Source organism: Pinus tabuliformis, chromosome Q, assembly GCF_031772625.1.
Source record: "Pinus tabuliformis cultivar Carrire ecotype Pingquan chromosome Q, CPIR1, whole genome shotgun sequence".
Lineage (NCBI taxonomy): Eukaryota > Viridiplantae > Streptophyta > Pinopsida > Pinales > Pinaceae > Pinus > Pinus tabuliformis.
The window spans coordinates 142,711,721-142,734,683 of record NC_142296.1 but is presented as its reverse complement, the minus strand read 5'-3'; the positions used below and the strand labels follow the sequence as shown (position 1 = coordinate 142,734,683).

The 22,963-nt window shown below is 39.0% G+C and overlaps 1 protein-coding gene across 1 annotated transcript in view; it reads left to right on the top strand.

Annotated features, from left to right (window-relative positions):
- The window catches only part of VAMP714 (vesicle-associated membrane protein 714), a 198,181-nt gene that overhangs the window by 91,992 nt on the left and 83,226 nt on the right, over nt 1–22,963 (top strand). The window contains exon 2 of the mRNA XM_089384108.1: nt 21,386–21,576. Within this exon, the coding sequence (XP_089240234.1) occupies nt 21,386–21,576 (191 nt within the window). The remainder of the gene's footprint in view (nt 1–21,385; nt 21,577–22,963) is intronic.

Genomic DNA, 22,963 nt, shown 5'->3' with positions numbered 1-22,963 from the left:
TGGAGCCTTGAGGACATTGCGGGAGATCACTACAGGTGTGCCAGATTTCAGTACTGATCACTTTGATACTTGCAGAGGTTGTGCGATGGGCAAATTTGCCAAATCCCCTTTTCCCAACAGTGACAGCAGAGCGACGGGGATACTTGATTTGATTCATTCCGATGTGAGCGGTCGGATGTCTCATGTTTCCTTGAGTGGATATGAGTACTATGTTTTATTCATTGATGATCACTCCAGGAGGACCTGGATTTATTTTTTGAAGACCAAGAGTGAGGTCTTCAAGCGGTTTCAGGAGTTCAGAGCTCTTGTGGAGACTCAGACAGGTCGAAAGATCAAGTCCTTGAGGTCGGACAATGGAGGAGAGTATACCCTTGGAGAGTTTGTTGACTATTGTGCGGAGGCAGGCATTAGGAGGGAGTTCACTGTTCCTTACAACCCCTAGCAGAACGGGGTTGCAGAGAGGAAGAACAGATCCATCATAGAGGCTGCCAAAGCCATGATACATGATCAGGGGTTGCCATTGTTCTTGTGGGCAGAGGCCTGCAACACAGCTGTTTACTTGCAGAACAGGAGTCCGCATCGTGCCTTGGGGCACATGACTCCGGAGGAGGCTTTCTCTGGGAAGAAGCCTGATATTTGTCATCTTCATATCTTTGGATGCATTACATACTCCTATATACCCAAGGAGAAGAGGACCAAACTAGAGCCCACCGCAGAGAAGGGTATCTTTGTGGGCTACAGTGAGACCTCAAAGGCCTTTCGGATTTACATTCCTGCACAGAGGAGAGTTGTTGTCAGACGGGATGTGAAATTCGAGGAGGACAGGGCCTTTAGGAGGTCACGGGAGTTAGAGTATCTGGATCAGCCAGACCCTCAGCAGCAGTTGAGTCAGTCGCAGGGATCCAATGGGCAGGGATCAGAAGGATCAGGAGGTACATCTATGAGGATGTCAGGTCCGTCAGTGAGCAGTGGCTCATTGAGCCAGGGGGGTGGTGCTCCGGGCAGCATGCAGAGCAGTTCACTAGGGAGTCCACTGATGGACAGTTCACACGGTACCTCAGCTTCTACAGGTTCAGGTGCAGGCAGGAGGACAGCAGACAGACAGTCAGGAGTTCAGGCTACTGATGATGATGAGGAGGAGTTTCATTCTCCGGTGGGAGAAGTGCGCTCAGGGAAGAGGAAGCCCAAGTGGCTTCAGGACACCTTGAGAGATGCCACATCTGTTGCTGAGCCGAAGAGGCTGGTCAGAGAGAGTAGACCACTTGAGAGGTTTTGTAGCTATATGGCGATGGTTACCAGCATCCTTGACTCTGAGCCTTCTAGCTATGAGGAGGCAGCTAGCCAGCAGGTCTGGAGAGAGGCCATGCAGGAGGAGTATTCTTCTATCATGAAGAATGATGTTTGGGAGGTGGTGCCGAGGCCTGAGGGCAAATCCGTGGTTACTTCCAGATGGCTTTACAAGGTAAAGCATGCTGCAGATGGTAGCATTGAGAAATTCAAAGCGAGGTTTGTGGCTAGAGGGTTCTCCCAGGTAGAGGGAGTTGATTATGAGGAGACCTTCGCTCCCGTGGCTCGATATACTTCGATCCGCTCCATTATATCGATAGCAGCAGAGATGGGTTGGAAGATCCACCAGATGGATGTGAAGACCGCATTTCTCAATGGCTTCATACAGGAGGAGGTGTACATTGAGCAGCCACAGGGCTTTGAGGTGCATGGGAAGGAGTCCCATGTGTGCAGATTGAAGAAGGCCCTTTATGGCCTGAAGCAAGCTCCCAGAGCTTGGTACTCCAGGATAGATGCATACTTGCAGGGGATGGGTTTCACAAAGAGTGAGGCAGATCCGAACCTTTACTTTATTGTGATTGGTGAGGAGCCTCTCATTCTGGTGTTGTATGTGGATGACTTGATCATTACAGGTGCAGAGAGACTCATAGAGCACTGCAAGAGAGATTTTGCGGCGGAGTTTGAGATGAAGGACATCGGCTTGATGCATTACTTTTTGGGCTTGGAGGTGTGGCAGGAGGAGGGGCATTTCTTCCTGGGGCAGGGGAAGTATATTGTGGACATCCTTAGCAGATTCCACATGGAGGATTGTAGACCCATGTCGACACCAATGATCACCAACTGGAAGAAGCTTCATGCTTCGGATTCCGAGTTGGTGGATCCCACATTGTACAGGCAGCTGATTGGTTCCTTGATGTATTTGGTCAACACTAGACCAGATATCTGTTTTGCAGTCAACACGATGAGTCAGTTTATGTGTGAGCCTAGGAAGGTTCACTGGGTGGCTGCAAAACACATTTTGCGGTACTTGCAGGGGACAGTGGATTATGGTCTGGACTACAGGCAGGGAGATGGAGTGAGATTGACAAGATACACTGATTCTGATTGGGCAGGTTGTGCTTCTGATAGGAAGAGCACTTCAGGGTGCTGTTTTGGGTTGGGTTCAATAGTAGTGTCATGGTTCAGCCGGAAGCAGCAGTCAGTAGCACTGAGTTCAGCGGAAGCAGAGTATATGGCAGCCAGTCTAGCTAGTTGTGAGGCTATCTGGCTTCGCAAGATGTTGTTTGGCTTATTTGGTCAGCCGTTGAGACCTTCAGTGATTTACTGTGATAATCAGAGTTGCATTAAACTCACGGAGAATCCAGTATTTCATGACAGGTCAAAGCATATCGGGATCAGATATCATTTCATCAGAGACTATGTTTAGAAGGGAGCTGTGAAGCTTGAGTATATTTCCACTGATGAGCAGGTTGCAGATATTCTTACCAAAGCCTTACCACGGGGCAAGCATGTCTACTTCAGAGACAAGATGGGTGTGGTGAGGAACACCTTCCTCGGTAAGAGGGAGTGTTGAAATTTGGTACCGGAGGACAGGTGGTTCCCTTAGGCTTTGATCTTTGGCCTAGGGAAAAGTGTCCAAAAGAATTTAATTTTTCTCCTAAAATGACTTTATAAAGTTAAATCTAATTTAAAAGTGACTTTAAGTGATAAAGTTACTAAGTCTAATTTTAAAGTAACTTTTATAAAGTAAATGAAAAATTAGAAAGGAAAAGTGACTTTGGAAATAAATGACTAAGTGGGTCTTTATTAAAGTGGGGTGAATTAAAAAATAGAAAGTGAGATTTAAATGAGCATTTAATCTCAGCCATTGATCTAAATCTATTTTAGCCATTGGATTTAGAGATCACCCAAAAGTCACTTGGATCACCCAAAAGTCACTTGGAGTTATATTAAAGGAGGAAAAGGAGGAAAAGGTCATTCATTCTTTCATGAGCAGATTGGGAGAAGGAGAGCAAGAGAGCAAGAGAGATTTCTGAGCAGGGAGGAGAAGGAGACAGCAGCTTGGCACACATTCCAAGGCAACAGTTGAACAGATTTGTACAGCTGATTCAGCACATAGTGAAAGGCAGATTTTTGCACAAAAATCGAGGAGCAGTTTGCTGATTTTTCTGCACACAAAACGGAGGCCGTACAGCATTTATTGCTGTCCTGTTTGCTGTAATTTCCAGATTGCTGTGAGGCACGGGAAATGAGATAAGTTGTAAATTTGTTTGCTGATTTTTTGCTGAATAATTCTCACTGTAAAAAGGCAATTTTCAGAAATAAAGAAGAGCTCTCAAACTGGTTTTCCCCAAGAGTTGTAGGGGGTTTTTCCAGGGTCAAGTTGACCAAAATTATCAGTGTTTTAATGTGTTTTAATGGCTGTTTTTGATTGCTGATTTTTAATTCTGCATTTTCCAGCATTCTGAAAAATTTCCAGAATTTGTGTTTTCAGCAATATTTATTTTTTTCAGTCTGTTAAATGTATGGTTATGGGAATGGGCATTTAACTACATGGGAGAAATAAGGAGAAACTGAAAACCGGGGTGGGAAAGCAGAAATTTCTACAAAAGGATGCCTCCAAGGTGTCCAGATTTAATTGTTTTGTGACTGGGCATGAATTTTTGTGCAGACAACCCTTATCATAGTGTGTCATCATCATATCTCCAAGCTCCTCATTATAATGTTCCTCATCATGGTGTGTCATCTAAGTTTTCCATGTGATCATGGTGGCATTCATGTCATCAACCATGCATTATCCTTGGTGACTTCCAACCATGACATCATATGTCATCAAATCAATTTCCATCAAGAGAGTTATATTTCATCAATGACAATTATTGACCAACAATCTCCCCTTTGTCATTGATGGAAATATCTGAACATCCTCTCCCTAAGGGACAAGTCGGCGCAAAGAGAGCAATTCGTACGCCTGAAAAGCTGAAGGAACTCGACCTCATTGTGACTCACTCAAGCAAGTTCGATCCTCTGAAGATAGAAGCTGGAAAAGGGACGAAAAGAAAGGGGAGGAACTAGATCGAAGTTTTTGGGCCTCTCTCTTTCGTGTTAGGGTTTCTACATTTAATGGGCAAGAGAATTTGTTGGGTAGAAGACTTTGCTGGACAAAAGAATTTGTTGGGCAGGTTGAAGTTGCAGAAGAATTTGCTGGGCAACTCGAAGTTGCAGAAGAGTTTGCTGGGCATATCGAAGTTGCAGAAGAATGTGTTGCGCAGGTCGAAGTTGCAGAAGAATCTGCTGGGCAAGTCGAAATTCCAAAAGTTGTTGGAATAAAGGTTTGACTTGGTCTTGGTCAAGGGTCATAGGTCTTGGAATTCGTCAATTGAAGTTCTATACGAAGAGAGAATTATGGTGGGTTTTCCTCTCAGTTGGAGAGGTTTTTGCCCTGACTGATCGCCTACATCTTGTGTCCTATTGTCTCTTTGATTTTATTGTTTGGTAGCTGTTTGATGATAAAGAACACTAATAATAATCAAGTGTAAGAAGAAGCTAATCAAGTTAAGTAATCAACTGCCCAAGTACTCCCCCTATCAAATTGTTTTCTTAGTCATGCTGCTCCCCCTGACATGCCACTCCTACTCTTGCGAAGATGATTATTTAATGTGATGCAAGAGCAATAACCCCCATCTTTTGGCGAAGATGTTTAAATGCTTCTCGTGGAAGAGGCTTTGTGAAGATATTTGCAATTTGTTCTTTTGTATTGATGTACTCCAACTTGATGTTTTGTTCAACAACCTGTTCACGAAGAAAGTGATATTTGATTGGAATATGTTTGGTCTTTGAGTGCATCACTGGATTCTTTGAGAGACTGATGGCACTAGTGTTGTTGTAGTAGATAGTGATTCACTGTTTAGTTTCTATCAGTGTTAGTTGGGAGCGGGAGCGACATTTTCAGAAGCTCCTGGTTTGGGAGCGAATCCCAGAGCATTTTATATATATATATATATTTTGATACATATATGTCAACAAAAACATGTATATTGATGAATTAGATATAAAAACATAAAAAAAACATAGATTGAACCATATAACAACAATCATCTAGAAGTTATAATCTTCATCAACCACATCCACAAGTTAGTAACATAGTAACATACAACATATTGAGTCTCGTGATTCATCAATCTTAAAGTTTCAAGCTTTCAAAATTCAATATATAACATTTATCATCATTGATCACCAAAGTTGTACTTGTAAGCTAAGTGTAACCATTACAACAAATAATATCTAACATGAAATGAAATGTTATAAAATGAAATGAAATAACTTTCAACTTTCATGAAGCATCACATTCATAATTCATTACTAATGAGTTATAATTGCCAACTTCAAACTTAAATTGTCATATATTGTTTAAAAAAATATCATAATAAATATGAAAGAGTCAATAGTTATAAAAACTACTAGAAACTAGAAAAGACAAGTAAATCTATTGTGTATTGCTTATGCTTGGGCCTCTTGCCACCACGAGAAATGTCTAATTTTTTAGTCTTGTTGGAAAATCAGGATTTTTGTCATTAATATCATCCTCTAAGCATTAATATCCAGAGGTATCTTTGTCATTACCTCTATATCTGTATAGGGATCTTTGTCATTAATATCACCCTCTAAGAATTAACATAAGATAGAAAAAGCATAGCATGTCAAGTCAAGATTTTGTTTGAGTGATGCATACATTTTTAGGAGGGTCATGATAGAGGAGTTCGACAACCAATGTCACTAACATCAAGGTACATAGAGGGATTGGTGCTCTTGATTAAATACGAGTTCCATACCCTAATACATGACAAAATTCAATGGAAACATTGCAATCCTGAAATCCTGAAAAACTGATAAGTCTGCTGGATTTTGAATGAAATCTAAAATTCTACTTTCTCCATATGAAATCCAATGAGGTCAGAATCACTCTCAAACATCCTGAGTCATTTCATGGCAATGTTAAAAATTTAAGTAAAAGAATGAAAATGAAGATTAAGGGGAATGTCACTTTTACTTTAAGAATTTAACATTACCATGAATCTCATATCAATACTAGGGTCATAGACTTGATCATTAAGCTGCCCCACTCAAAACTTATTTGTTTCTTTGAAAAAAATTGCATTTGAAACATCATTGCAAGTTTTTTTTTGCAAAAAAAGCAAAACGCTCCCGAAAAGGCAGGGAGCGCTTTTTTTTTAGGGAGCGCGCTCCCGACCCGTTCCCAATTTGCGCTCCCACCTGGAGCGCGAATTGGGAGCGGGATCGAGGGGGGGGGGGCGCTCCCCCGCAACATTGGTTTCTATGTTGACATCCTTCAAAGCTTCCTTCATCCATAGTATTTGTGTGCAACAATTTGTAGTAGCTATATATTTGGCTTCAGCTGTGGAAAGAGATATTGACGATTGCTTTTTGCTGAGCCAAGATACTAGACAATCTTCCATGAAGAATGCATTTCCGTTGGTACTTTTTCAATCGTCCACGCTTCCAACCCAATCAGCATCGGTGTAAGCTGTCACTGTAAGAGTTGTGCTTTTGGGGTACCAAAGACCAAAGTCATGAGTTCCTTTCAAGTATCTGAGAATTTTTTTCACAGCCAACAAATGGGATTGTGTAGGAACTGATTGAAATCTTCCCACCATTTCTACTGCTTGCATAATGTTGGGTCTTGTAGCAGTTAAGTATAGGAGAGCTCCAATTATTGACCTGTAAAGAGTTGCATCTACCGAGGGGGATTCATCATCTTTGCTCAATTTGCAGTCTGTGGTCATCGGTGTGCTCATAGGTGCACATTCTTCCATCCCATATATTTTAAGCATGTCTTTAAGATATTTTGCTTGAGATATGAACATGCCTGCTGTGGTTTGAGATACTTGTAGTCCAAGGAAGTAAGATAACTCACCAATCATCGACATTTCAAACTCTTTTGACATATTTTGAGCAAACTCATGGCTCATCTCATCATCATTGCTAGCAAAAATCAGATCATCAACATATACAAGAGTGACTAGTAATTTATCCTTGTCCATCTTCATGTAGAGATTACTTCCTGCCACCCCCTTTTTGAAGCCTTGTTGTTGTAGATAGTGATCCAATCTTGCGTACCAAGCTCTAGGAGCTTGTTTCAACCCATATAATGCCTTTTTCAACTTACATACAAAGTCTTTTCCTTCTGCTAGATCAAACCCTTCTGGTTGCTCCATGTAGACTTCTTCCTTGAGTTCCCCATTTAGAAATGCTGATTTTACGTCCATTTGATAGACTTTGAATCCTTTTGAGCAAGCAAATGCCAAAAACATCCTTATAGCCTCCATACGTGCTACTGGTGCAAAGGTTTCTTCAACATCAACTCCTTCAATTTGTGAATAACCTTTACAAACAAGCCTTGCCTTATTTTTGACGATTTGTCCATCCTCATTCATTTTGTTTTTGAACACCCACTTGGTTCCAATTATACTTTTATCTTTTGGACGAGGTACTAGCTCCCATGTGTCATTTTTCTCGATTTGGGACATTTCTTCTTCCATCGCTTCTACCCAATGAGGATCCTTACTTGCTTGAGTAAAATTTTCTGGTTCTATCATAGATAAGAGAGCAACATCATTTTTCCTTGGTGTACTTGTCATCCTTCTTCGGGTTTGTATTCCCTCATCTACATTGCTAATAATCTGCTCTTCCGGATGATGGTTTTGGAGGAATTTCACTTTTGAAGGAGTTTGAGATGGTTCTTTTTGATTTTCTTGATCTTTTTCCTCTTTTGCTGACTCTTCTTCGTCAAATTCTTCAAGGATAAGATCTTCTTCATGGACTTCAATTTCTTTTTCTGGAAGAGCTTCGTCAATCTTTTTCTGGTAGAGCTTCGTCAATTTTTACATCAATGCTTTCTACTACTTTTTGTAGTCGATTATTGTAGCATTTGTAAGCTTTGCTTCTTGTAGAATATCCAAGGAGTATTCCTTCATCGACCCGAGAATCAAATTTTCCTGGTGAGTCATCATTGATCTTCATAAAACATTTGCTTCCAAATATTCTAAAGTACTTTACCGAAGCAGGTCTCCCTTTCCATAGTTCGTATGGTGTCTTGTCGTTATTTGGTCTTAGTTGAGTTCGATTCAAGGTATAAACTGCTGTCCTGACTGCTTCTTTCCAAAACTTGGGCTGCAAATCAGCTGCTAGTAGAATTGTTCTTGCCATCTCTTGTACAGTTCGGTTTCTTCTTTCTACTACTCCAGTTTGTTTGGGTGTTCTAGCAATAGAGAGCTCTCTCTTGATTTCATGCACTTTACTAAATTCATCAAATTCTTTTGAAGTAAATTCTCCTCCTCTATTTGTTCTAAAGCATTTAATCTTTGATTCTTTCTCATTTTGTACTAGAGCTTTAAAATTTTTTAAACATTCAAAAGCTTCAGATTTGAATTTTATAAAGTATACCCACATCATTCTAGTATAGTCATCAACAAATAAAGCAAAATACCTTTCGCCTTGTATAGCTGGAGTTTTGGTTGGTCCACATAAATCTGCATGCATGATATCCAAAGGTTTTGATGTAGAGAACTCCTTAGTCTTGAAACTGATTCTTGTTTTTTTCCATGTTGACATGGTCTACATACAACTTGATTTGGCTTGATTATTTTTGGAATGTCCCTTATTGCATTTGTTTTGTTGATATTGATCAAGTTATCAAAGCTTATATTTCCCAATCGTTTGTGCCATAGCCAACTTTCATTTGCTCGACTTACATAGCATTTATCTTCTTGAGTTTTGTTCAAAATGTATACATTATCTGATGTTCTTATTCCTTTAACTATAAGTTCACTTGAGGAGGAGCTCCATATCTCACAATCTTTCGTACTAAAGACAACCTTGTGTCCTTGATCATAATGTTGGCTCACACTCAAAAGGTTGTGTTTGAGTCCTTCCACCAACAATGCATTTTGGGCTTTTCCTTTTCCATTGATGAGAGCAACAATTCCTTTTCCAACTATCTTGGCAGATCCACTTCCAAAAGGCACCTTTCCATCTTTCTTGATTAAGGAGGTAAATTTCTTTCGGTCACCTGACATGTGTCTTGAACATCCACTGTCTACAAACCATTGATTTTCATCACTATGAGCAAAATAGCGGGTTCATCCTTTTGTAGATCTTCCTTTTTGAATGGTCAATTTTCTTCAACATGACCATAATCATTACATAATGAGCAAATTGGATCATACTTAGCCAAAGGATCAAAAGAGTTGTAAGTTTTGATTTGGCCTTGTTCTTTGAGGTCAAGTGGCTTGCTTTGTTGATTCTTATTTCTTGAAGCATTGCCCTTACGACCCTTGCAATGCTTGGCTTGATGACCAAAGCATTTACAATAAAAACAATACCAAAGAAAGATTGTTTGGTACCTGTTAGAATAGCCTTGATTTGAGGTAGTATTCTTCCTTGGAGCTGTCCTTCCTTCATTCCTTGGATTGATAAAGGTTAACTTTTATTCTTGGTGAGACGACTTCTCTTCTTTTGGATGACTAGAAAGAATGTCAGCATAGTTTCTTTGGATTTCCTCATTCACATTCTCCTTTGTACTTGGTGATTCTCCTTTGAAACCAATCCCAGATTTGTCATATTGAGGTCTTTGAGCATTAAGGATGTTATCAAGTGTTCAAGAGCTTTTCCAACTCCTTTTAACTTGATCCAATTCTTTTCTTAGCGAAACAATTTCAATTTCACGTTTTTCGCAAATCTCTTCTTTCTCTTTTAGTTTATTGTTCAAGAAATCTTTCGTCCTTTTTGCTTCCTCTTTAAGAGAAATAATCTTCTTTCGTAATTTGTCATTTTCTTCAATGGTACTCATTAGTACCTCATCCACATTTCCTTCGCCTTCTTGTTCGGAGTCATCATCATTTGTAAATGCCATGAATAATACTTCTCTACTTCCAGCATAGTCATTTTCCTCATCTGACTCATCATCATTTCTTTTGTGAAAAGTGATATTTTTAGTTGATTTCTTCTTGGTGATTATGAATTCATCTTCATCAGAATCGTCTTGTTTGGAGAAGAAGTTCTTCTTGTTAAATCCTTTCTTTTTGAACATCCCCTTTTTATATTCCTCCTCATCATCACTATCATATTTATGAGGACATTTTGCAGCATAGTGACCTATCCTTCCACATTTAAAACAAATGAGAGGATACTTACCTTTTAGCTTGGATCCTTTTCTTAGCTTTCGTACAAACTGTGCAAGTTCAGATTCAATATCGGAGTCATCACTGCTGGTATTCCAATTCTTCCCCTTCTTTTTTGATTTTGAAGCTTTGAATGTTGCTTCCTTGGAATTTGGGATCCCTTTTCTCATTTCATAAGCAATGAGAATTCCATGAAGTTCATCCATTTTTAAAGTATCCAAATCCTTCATTTCTTCTATGGCACTTACTTTGGAGTCAAATCTATTTGGAAGAGATCTCAAGACCCTTTGAACAATTGCGCTTTCTTCAATATTTTCTTCTAAACTTTTAAGTGAGTTGACGACTTCAACTACTCGGAGAAAGAATGATGCAATGTCTTCTCAAATTGCCTTCTATGAGTTTGGAGCTTTGCCTTCTTAACTTTGGAGTCCTTGTCATATAAAGCAATGAGCTTGTCTCACATTTGTTTTGCAGAATCACAACCCAGGACTTTTGTGAATTCAAAGTCAGTAATTCCACTAGTTATGGAATTTAATGCTTTGGCATTTGCAATGTAAGCTTTCCTTCCATTTTGATCAGTCAGAAGAGTGGGAGGAGCTTTGTACTCATCCAAAACAGATTATCATACTTCAGGTCCAAGAGACATTAAATAGTAGGAGATCCTCTTCTTCCAAAAAGCAAAGTTTGTACCGTCAAACAAGGGAATCTTTCCTGTCATTTCCTGATTCTTCATTGTGACCTGTGAATCCTTCTTCCAGTTGTTAGGCTGATAATGAAGAAGCTGGCTCCGATAGTAATTGTTGGAAATACTGAGAGGGGGGTGAATCAATATGTCTTTTCAATTGTTCTTTTTTCCAGTTAGAATCTTCACAACTATAATCAGAAAGAAACGAATAATAATAGTAACTTTATTAAGGAAGAACTTCAATTCTCTTTTTCAAATAATTGAGTACAATAATAGTTAAGTGCACCAATCCTTCAATGTTCCAGGTACCAACCTGTAGCCAAGCACCTACTTGGACTTTTTAATGAGGCTCCGACCTCTAGGGCTTCGACCCTATTCTTCTCAACATTCCAACCTTGTGTTTAGGGGCTCCAACCCCAAGGGCACCAACCCTTCAGTGTTCTCTAATAAAAATGAATAATGTACTTACTTGAGTATCTTCAACAAGATTTTGCACTGTTCAATGCTTCAATTAGCTCCAAAATAATTAGTACTAGATTGTCCAATGTTCTTCAATTTTTGGATCTCCACCACTGTCTGCATATACTTTGATGCTGCCACCACAGCTGCTCCAATAGGAAATCACTAAATCTTCAAGGTGTTGTAGCTACTCTTCCACAGTAAATCTGAGTGTACTGAACCTTAGACAGTCCTTTATACTCGAGTCACAACAAGAAATGCACAGTTCCATGGGTGATCTGAGAAGGTTCGTGCTACATTAATGCGTGACAGACCTGAGGGCAGCCTTAAAATGTCTGAGCCACAAAGATAATCCACAATGCTGGAGTACGTTACAATCGGTTGAGCACAGTCACAGTGAGCCACCGAAAATGATAGAACAGGTCTGTAGTTTTCCACAGTCTGAAGATGATCCAAGGCTCAACAATACACCAGGTCCGAGATCAACAATGATACCCCAAGTCCGTGTCAACAGTTCTGAGGAGAGTGCACTGTGGGTAATCTGAGCAAGAGAATACGGGTCCAAGAGTAATCCGAGCACGAGAATACAGGTCCGAGATTTTTTACTGTGGGTCCAAGGTATGTTTATAGTAAATAAGATTAATCCGCTGCCTGGAGTTGTCAATCATCTGATATAACCCAAAACATGTATTTGTAGTCTTTTTCTTCTTCAGTTATAAGCTTCTTTTCTTGAAGTTCACGAGTTGTGAACTATGAATGTATTTCTTGTGATGATCACCGAAAAAAGCTGAATGAAAATGAAGACGGATCACTGTATTTATAGTGGTTTTTTGTCAATAAAACGAAGGGACACGTCTTCATACTGTGAGCCGACATGTATGACAGGTATAGGTCGGCTAGCTTGTAATTTCATATTTTTTTCCTTAAAAATTCCTTATCTCATCAACCGCTGGGAGTTTCGGGGCAAATGAAGGCTCGTTAGAAAGAGGAAAAAATCCTCTTTGAGATGATCTAGGGTTCATTTCGAAAGGATGCCTCCAAGGTGTCCAAATTTAATTGTTTTTGTGACTGTGCATGAATTTTTGTGCAGACAACCCTTATCATAGTGTGACTTCATCATATCTCCAAGCTCCTCATTATAATGTTCCTCATCATGGTGTGTCATCTAAGTTTTCCATGTGATCATGGTGGCATTCATGTCATCAACCATGCATTATCCTGGGTGACTTCCAACCATGACATCATATGTCATTAAATCAATTTCCATCAAGAGAGTTATATTTCATCAATGACAATTATTGACCAACAAGGGACAAGTCGGCCTAAAGAGAGCAATTCATATGCCTCAAAAGCCTATAAATAAGAAGGAACTTGACCTCATTGTGACTCACTCAAGCAAGTTTGATCTTCTCAAGATAGAAGCTGGAAAAAGGACGAAAAGGAAGGAGAAGAACTAGATCGAAGTTTTTGGGCTCTCTCTCTCTCTCTCTCTTGTGTTAGGGTTTCTACATTTGATGGGCAGAAGAATTTGCTGGGCAGAAGAATTTATTGGACAAAAGAATTTGCTGGGCAGGTCGAAGTTGCAGAAGAATTTGTTGGGCAGGTCGAAGTTGCAGAAGAGTTTGCTGGGCATATCGAAGTTGCAGAAGAATGTGTTGGGCAGGTTGAAGTTCTAGAAGAATCTGCTGGGCAAGTCAAAATTGCAGAAGTTGCTGGAATCAAGCTTTGACTTGGTCTTGGTCAAGGGTCATAGGTTTTGGAATTCGCCAATTGAAGTTCTTAAGAAGAGAATAATTCTTGTGGGTTTTCCTCTTAGTTGGAGAGGTTTTTGCCCTGATTGATCGCCTACATCTTGTGTCCTATTGTCTCTTTGATTTTATTGTTTGGTAGCTGTTTGATGATAAAGAACACTAATAATAATCAAGTGTAAGAAGAAGCTAATCAAGTTAAGTAAAAATACATCACAAGCAATTATCAAAGTAGGAGAAATCGCCTAATGTAGTTGCCCTAGATTTCTCAATATGGTATCAGAGCTAAGGTGTCATAGAAAGGAAAGGTAGCTTAAAGAAGGACACTCAAGGGCCGAAGCACTAGAAAAGCATCTAAGAAGCATCAAGAAGAGTTTGATCAAGAAAGAGAAAGAAGCCTTATACCCAATGAAGGAAGAATAAAGAAAAGCGAAGCATTTCCTGCTCTGTTTTGGGCTAATTCTCCTCCACACGTGCAAAGGTTAGGTCATCATATTGCAGTAGTAGAAGTCGAAAATTGCATTCACTCAAAGGAGCCAATGTTTGGAAGGACTATTTAGCAAGCCGAATTTTCAAGAGAAGGCGTCAAGGTCAATCGAAGTCAAAAGGAGGCAAGTCTATCCATATTCCAGCCACACGTGTGACTGTGGGTTTCTACAGGAGAATCCCAAATTGTAGTTTTGCAATAGCAAGCCTAAAATATGAAGAAGGGCCAAAATCTGAAGTTGTAAGACTTGAAAACCCTAGCTCATCCATAGAAGAACTACAAGCATTTAAAAGTCTCTACATTCTAGAGAAGCAGGAAGAAGCATAATCATCATCATCAAGGAATCAAGGTGATCTCCCTCTCGTTGAAGGATCACTTTTGAAGGAATACATCTTCATCAAGAAGACATCTTCTATCATCATCAAAATCAAGAAGGCATCAAGTTGAAGATATTAACATCAAGGAGCATCTTCACTTGACAAGTATCTTTATATCTATATTTGAATCTATCAAAATGACTTCATTTTGCAAGGAGAGCAACAAATTGGTTGGGTTGTCAAACTTTCTTGCATGGAAGAAGAGGATAGATTTGATCCTCATAGAAAATGAAGTCGTTGAGCATGTTAAGGGTTCTGTCACTAAACCTCCAAAGGAAGAAGCTCAAGCTCTAGCTGAATACATGAAAAAGGAAATAAGGGCTCAAAGAATCCTTATGTAGAAAAATTGGAAAAGTGAAAAGACATCTATGACAAACTAGTGGAATTATTCTCCGTAAGTTCTGCAGGAGAAGTGATATCATTAAGAACCAAGCTCTACAAGATGATGATATCAAAGGAAGAAGGAATGATACTTTATGAGGGTGTCTGAAATAAGGAACCAACTGCAAGAGTTGGGAGAGATAACGTCTGACAAGGAAACAACTACTATAGTACTCAATGCACTACTAGAGGAATGGGGTAACTTTACATCAAGAATTTATGGGAAGAAGGAAGCTACTCCATTCAATGAGCTGTGGTCACTATGCAAAATTGAAGAAACCAGGTTGAAGGCAAAAAGTGATGTAGGATCAAATGAGCAAACTCAAGCATATGCTGCCATGGCGAAGAGGAAAGGAAAGTTTGGGAAATTTGGTCCTTAGAAAAGGAAGAAGAATATGGCGAAGGTTCAATGCTATGGATATGGGCACTATAAGAGAGATTTTCCTAAGCTCAAGAAGGACGACAACAAAAGAGGAAGGGAAAAGCCCATATCACTGAAGAAGTGGAAGAAGCTGAAAAGAAGAAATCCAAGAAGGAAGAAGTAAAAGATCTCTACTATGATTGAGATAAGTCTTCTCCACCTAGTTCTTTTCAGTTTCTGTAAATATAGCTATCATGGTAGGAAGCATTAGAAGCATGATAAGATGCATCATTTTAGGGGATGGCATCATAATAGCATATGATTGAAAGCAAGAGCTCATGGGAAGCTTGAAAGATAGCTGAAGTTTATGGCAATCACTATTAGAAGGAAGTAGCTCTTGATAACCTCATTAAAAGCATAAGTAGTACTTATGGGTAGAAGTGAGTCATCTAGTATAGAACTCATCATACATCATTGGGAAGGAGCATCTGCAAGATGAGGATAATCAAGATCCTCAACTAGAATCTTCATTGGAAGGTTCATCTCTTGGGAGAAGCAAATGTCTCACTGAGAATTCCACTTTGGATGGGATTCATTGTTTGAAAGAATGATGGTAAGATGACAAAATAATGCAACATGTCAAAGATGATTGAAGCACTCTCAATCAAGGATAGGAAGCTATTGAAGGAAGTCTAGATGACCAAAGGAGAAAAGAGGTATGTATGCATATGTTTAATAAATTGAGTCATGTCATATAGTTGCAGATAACATGGATAAATGCTCCACCTCATGAGCATGATCAAGAGAAAGGGATCTCCTCCTTTGGAAGGATGCATAAAGGCATGGTTCACATATTGACTAGATGAAATCAACATAATAAGTCCTCATATGGAATATGAGGTGGTTGATAAAAATGAAGGAACTACGATTGGAAGTTCCTGGGAAGCAATGTGTGAATAAAGAAAGGAAGAGATCATGAAAGATGCAACTATGGAGAAGGCAATCAAAATCCAATGACTAAAAGATTTGACTATGATATCTCCATGGGAAAGATATGAAGACCCTGATGAAGTCTGGAAAAGAAGGAGACCCTTGACATTGTATATCTTGGAGATGTGTCAAATATATGTGCGGGATGTTAATATTGCAAGCAAACAAATGTCATGATGAAGGGCCATCACAAAAGGTAATTTTGATTTGATGTTCTTTTTTATTTTTGAATAACATCTGGATGGGTTAATGTAGGGCTACCGGAAAAAAGAGTTGTGGATGCTATCTACAACTAGCACTCATGTGGTGGGATAGAAGATCCTAAAGGAAACATGATGTGGAAGAGGTAGTTGTATGAAGGAAAGCCAGATGTGGACTAGAAAATCACTTTCTGATAAGGGGAAGGATGACATGACTGACTTGAGGAAAGTGATGGATGGCTGATGCCCTACAAGATGAAGGCTCCATAATATTAAAGATAAAATTCATGACATCAAATGGAGGAGCGCTACAAGCAACTAAAGGTCCCATGATCTCCACCAATGAATAAAAAGTTGCTGCTGGAAACAAGTCCCTAGTTAAGAGGGAGCCTGGAAACAAGTTTCTAACTTGGTAGAAACTTGGAAACAAGTCCTTGGCTAAGAGGGAGCTTGGAAGCAAGTCCCTGGGAGCCTGAAAAGTCCCTGGATAAGAGGGAGCTTGAGAACAATCCATTATAGTGTTGAAGAATCAAGGGAGTTATGTATAATAGGATTCTTCTAAACTTGATAACAATTTGTGAAGCACTTTTAAAATTTATCTTAGCTTGATCTCCTTGTTATTAATAGTGTGTGTTTACTTCATCAAACTGCTACCAAAACATAAGAAACAAGAACACAAGATATTGGCTCTCTGCCAGGGCCAAAACCTCTCTCTCTTAGAGAGGAAAACCCTTTTGTAAATTTCTCTTATTGAAGCTTCTTATTGATCAATGCCAAACCCTAGACCCTTGACTAGAATATCCTCCAAGCACAAGTCAAGTCCTTCCTCCTTCCTGCACTTTGTTCCCTGGCACTTAGTCCTCCTTCTTCTGGCACTTCGTTCTCCTTCTTCCGACACTTTTCTCTTCTTACAATTGTTGGTAGTCCTTGTTGTACTTGCCCTAGAAGAGACACTTATCCTTGGTCTCTAGTGAAGCCCTTCACTAATGATGATTTCTTCCTTCTTCTTGACCAACTGAGCTCCTTCTTCAATGTGTAGGTACAAACTTGATATGATAGTTCTGCAACCCTAAATTCTCGCACGTGTGGGAGGTTTAGTAGTGTATTTGGTTCCTTTCTCCTTCTTATGAGAGAGTCTGTCCTTCTTTCTCCAATGCACTTGGAGACCCCTTAAACTTCGTCCTTCTTCACTTTTCCTTGACTTCTCTTGCTCGCTGATTTCAGAGGTGAGTATTGGTCGTTATGAGGGAGTGGACAACCTCTATATATAGAGGACTGTCCCTCCTTTAGGCCGACTTGTTGACTGTAGGCTGACTTGGTGTTTCTTCATCATTTTTGCTGCTAGGAGGATGTCGTTGCATGGAGAGGACTTGACTTTGCTTGGAGATATTTCCTTTGACTCTTATACAAGTTTATACATAGTGTAACATGCCCTTAAGGGTCTTCAATAAATACATTGACTCTTTGACTTCCTAGAAGCACTTAAATATGTGCTTGACCTACTTCAATGAGCAAGAAACTCATTGATAAATATAACAAAAATAATATTTCCTTTCTTGAATAAATACAAATATCAAAAGTACATTTATGAAGACCTAACCTAGTTACACTTTCTTCAACATATAGGAATGGTTATATCCTCCCTAGTTGAGAGGGAGTGATAGACACATCATTCTTGTCTTCACTTGGGAAGAAAGAATGGAAGATTGGGTAAGCATCTACCATCCGATACTCTTTGAGGATGTGGTAGGGCATCTAAGATAAGAGTAGTCGTAGAGGACTGATATTCTTTGAGGATTGGGAATCCAAGATAAGAATAGTCCTAGTGGAACATACTCTGAGAGAACCCGGGTGGGGTATGTTCCAAGAGAGACAATGATGAGGGTGTCTATAAATCATTGGTCTCACCAGCATTGTGCTCTGATCTTGTGGAGAGATAGAGTTGTTAGTCAAGGCCTTGCTATGTGACAATGCTGGATGATATGATGCTATACAGATGGGTTACCAATCCGACTCTTCTTATGAGAATTCTTCAGATTGAGAATGTCCAAGTACCTTGTATGGATTATGAATACCTCTTAATTAAGAGGGAGTGTTGAAATATGTAACTAGGTTCGATCTTCATAATGGCATATGTAATCGTGATTTTATGTATTTAATGAAAAGAGAAAAATAAATTTATTATTATTCTTGAGGCATGGGTTTCATGCTCAAGGTAAATTTATTTTTAGGTCAAGCACTCATTGAGTGCTTTTAGGTTTGTCATAAAGTCAATTGAGTCAATGTCATGTATTGAAGACCCATTTGGGCATTGTAAAGAAAATTTATTTGAGTCAAAATAGAATCAAAAGACCCTCCAAGACCTCGTCATGGAACAAAGATCAAGTCGGCCTAAAGAGAGCAATTTGTACCCCTCACAAGCCTATAAATAATAAGGAACTCGACCTCATTGTGACTCACTCAAGCAAGTTTGATCTTCTCAAGATAGAAGCTGGAAAAAGGATGAAAAGGAAGGAGAAGAACTAGATCAAAATTTTTGGGCCTCTCTCTCTCTCTCTTGTGTTAGGGTTTCTACATTTGATGGGGTAGGAAAATTTGCTGGGCAGAAGAATTCGCTGGACAAAAGAATTTGCTGGGCAGGTCGAAGTTGCAGAAAAATTTGTTGGGCAGGTTGAAGTTGCAGAAGAGTTTGCTAGGCATATCGAAGTTGCAGAAGAATGTGTTGGGCAGGTCGAAGTTCCAGAAGAATCTGTTGGGCAAGTCGAAATTGCAGAAGTTGCTGGAATCAAGGTTTGACTTGGTCTTGATCAAGGGTCATAGGTCTTGGAATTCGTCAATTGAAGTTCTATAAGAAGAGAAGAATTCTTGTGGGTTTTCCTCTTAGTTGGAGAGGTTTTGGCCCTGGCTGATTGCCTACATCTTGTGTCCTATTGTCTCTTTGATTTTATTGTTTGGTAGCTGTTTGATGATAAAGAACACTAATAATAATCAAGTGTAAGAAGAAGCTAATCAAGTTAAGTAAAAATACATCACAAGCAGTTATCAAAGTAAGAGAAATCACCTAATCTAGCTACCCTAGATTTCTCAACAACCAATACATTATAATGCTAGGTGTTGCAAGGGTGCACTTCACCATTACACTAATTTGGAGTTTCACTCTTCATAGCAATCAATTGGTGGCCAACTCTAGTGATGATACCTTCAATTGAATTTTGCAAAGCCTTAATCATGGTTAGAATTTCAGAGCAAGATGATTGATAGGTTGTAGGTTGTGATAGCTTGATTCTTTGCTCCTTTGATCGGATTTCTTCTTCACCTTTCATAGGTTGGAGACGATGTTATTTTTTTGAGGCTTTGCCCACTTTTAGAGTAAATGTGTATCGTTATTGATCACCTCCTTCCTCACAAGTTAATTTTGGATGCTCCCTGCCATATTCTATCCTTGAAAGGGACAATTGCTAGGGCAAATTAGTTACGAGATTTATTGACCATACATCCAACTCACTTGGACTTCTCCTCCCAACCCCTTAACCCTAGATCGGGCTACTATGTTCAACACATTTTATAGATTTTTTACGGTCTACTATGAGATGCAAGAGAGATTTTATTCTTTATAAATGCTCAGGAGGGTGATCGTCCTCTTTCTATTGTTACCCCAATTGAGATGTTTGGTCTTGTTTACTAGAAATACAATTACATTTCGATCTTAGGTGTTGCAAGGGTCTACTAATGCCTTAGGCTAAACATCTCTTTCTTTTGCACCATCTTAGTTACTGAGGGGGCCAAATACCCAACAAAAATTATGAATATTGGGATTGACAACAACAAACCTATCAGGGATCACCTTCTCACTCATGCTGCCTCAATTTTGACTTGTGTCATCAATTTTAGAGTTCAATGTAGTGCTATGGCATCTCCCCTCTTTGTCTAGTGTAGCACTGTATGCCCTTGAGGCAGAATGGCTTACCAGGTTCTTACCCTCCATGGATATGTTGGCCTTGAATAGTAGGAGAGTTGGGTTCGATATAACACTTCGTTACTCCAACCACTTCTTCTCAACTCAGCGCACTCTTTCGATGACACCATCATGCTCAACATGGGGAACGTTTTTTCTGTGATTGGCAACATTGTTCTCTTTCAGTCACTGAGACTAAGACTAAAACCCCTTTTGTCATATTGTTCCTATTCTTCTTAGCTATTCTCTTTTATATTGTAAAGGGCTTCCTTCATTGTCTACACTCTTTTAGCTTTCCATTTTTATCTTTTTTCATTGTTGCTGGCTTAGATTTGTTAACTTTTTAGGATAGTCGTTGGTTTTGCTACAACTCATTGGATTTCAAGCTAGGATACCTAACATAAATGTGTGCACAATGGGATTATTAACTCATATGCAAGATTGCTATATGGTTTGAAGCACAGACATGGCATTCAGTTGATGGGATACAAGATTTCTAGGTATAAGTGACACCTTTTAAATAATCTTTATATTAGCAGAGGCAATTATACTTATAGCACCTAAGAGGAAGAATGATTTCTCTTAAAATATAAACTACAATAAATATACTTACTGAAAACCATTCATGAGCAATTGGCATCATTAGGACTGCTCCAAAAAGTGTGGATTTCTTCTCCCATGAACATATGTATAGTATTGAATTGTTTGCATAACATGTTACATAGTAGGCTTGCTTGTGCTACACATTTTTGCTTATAACAGAATAACTGACAGATGGTGACATATCATCAATAGCCTAAAAGAATGGCAGGTATGTATCATTCCTTTTACTTTGACTTACACCTGTTTTGAAACCTCTGACACATGATGAGATCAGCATTGCTACATGTCGACCTTCATGTTGATGTCCATGTTGATCCATCCTTTGACATATTGGTACATGGATATATGTGTTCTGATTTGACACTGCCATAAGAATTCAGCTCCATCATAGAATCTGCTTTCATGATTGCTTGAAGGTTTGGTCTGTCCTCTTCAAGCCAGATGGTCAGCTCCCCTTCCAACTTTATGCGTTGTTATCTCTTGGCCTTAGTGCCCTATACATACATACATAACCCATAATTCTTGTAGAGTTAGTGTTGTGTTTGGGATTGCTACAATTTTACATTTATAGTAGTTTGTGATTACATTTGTCACATTCAGGCCTATTCCTATCTTATTGGATTCCTTCTCCCTAATAGTGGCTTGCGTGCAGGACGAATTCCATTTGCATATTTAGAGGATATTCAAATGAGATTTATGAAGACATATGGCCGTGTGGCTCACAATGCACTTGCTTATGCAATGAATGATGAATTTTCTAGAGTTCTGCATCAGCAGATGGAGTATTTCTCTAGCAACCCCAATGCAGACACCTTAACACGTGTTAGGGGGGAAATGAATGAGGCAAGTGCTTCCTTTCTTCTCTCTATGATTGTATCTCTTCGTTTCCTTTTAGTTTGTCAGTGTTGCTGTTTGGTAAATGGAAAGATTTATTAATGCTTTTGAAATTTTGAGTGAAAAACTCTACAATAGATTCTCTGTGACAAGGGACCCTATATCTTATTGCATTTGATATTAGGTTTAGTATCTTGCTTATCGATTTTGAAAAACTAACTAAAAAGCAGGCAATTTTAAGAATTCAAGTGAAGTTCTTCTATTCAGAATTGTCGTCAACAGTGAAAAATGGGAATTTCTTTTCAAATATTTATTGGTTGGAGGAGACTTGGCTATCTCACATCATATTGGTTTGGAAGGAGAAATTTGTATTCTGTATCTAGAATCTAGATAATAGATTCATCCCTTACGTCCAGCAAGTAAGATATAACTGATGTGATCATTTGTATGATGCTACTCTCTACTCGTTTTAAAGAATAACTAGATTTCATTTACAAGGACTTTGTTGAAATTGTTGACTGAATGATTTTGCATAACCTTTGCATGCTTATTTCTATACTTGAGAGCAGTCTTATCAATACCTTTTATGGCAACATTCTAGGGAAGGTTGATTGTTATGCAAACTATCCTGTGCCTCTTAGCAAGAAATTGCAGCAGTTAGAACAGAAGCATTCAATTCATGCTTTCAGGCCCCATGGTCTCATGGCCTATCTGGCATCTTTTTGTATTGGAGCCATGCTAATTTACTTGATTGTCATAATGAAAATTGTTTTTTCTTAAAGGCACTGTAAGATACCATTTTATTTCAAAACATAAAATATGTACAGATCAAAATTCGGCTGAATAATATGCCATCCTACTTTAAGTTCCGTTGAAGGTGCATGATCATCAAAATTTCTTAAAACAATGCTACACTGACAACTTTCACAAACTTCCTTGAAGTAGATTTATATGAATGTTGCAAATATCGTTTCAACTTTCAGGGAGTCTGCAAAGAAACTTATCGGAAATATTGGTGAGCATAAATTTTGACCTAAAAAATTTGGAAAGATTGGGACAAAGCAAAGGTTTTTGCAACATTGATTTACATACATGAAATAATTTCCTATTTACCACCCAAGTTAGACTTGCAAGAATAAGTGCAGTAAAAATTATGTTTACAAAGCAATTGATTTAATGGCCTTGTTACTCCACCGATTGGCAATCTTGCAAAGGTCCGACAAGATGCTAGAGTGGCACTGTGTAAGACAAATGATCACAGTTACCTCGGCACAAGTCCCCACTCTTTAAGTGGACTCCTAAAATCCATGGGAGGCTTCCCTATGCAATCAAAAGTTAAAACACTCCACCACAAGATTAGTAGACCAGTGCCTATAGATATTTAGTGGGTGATGGT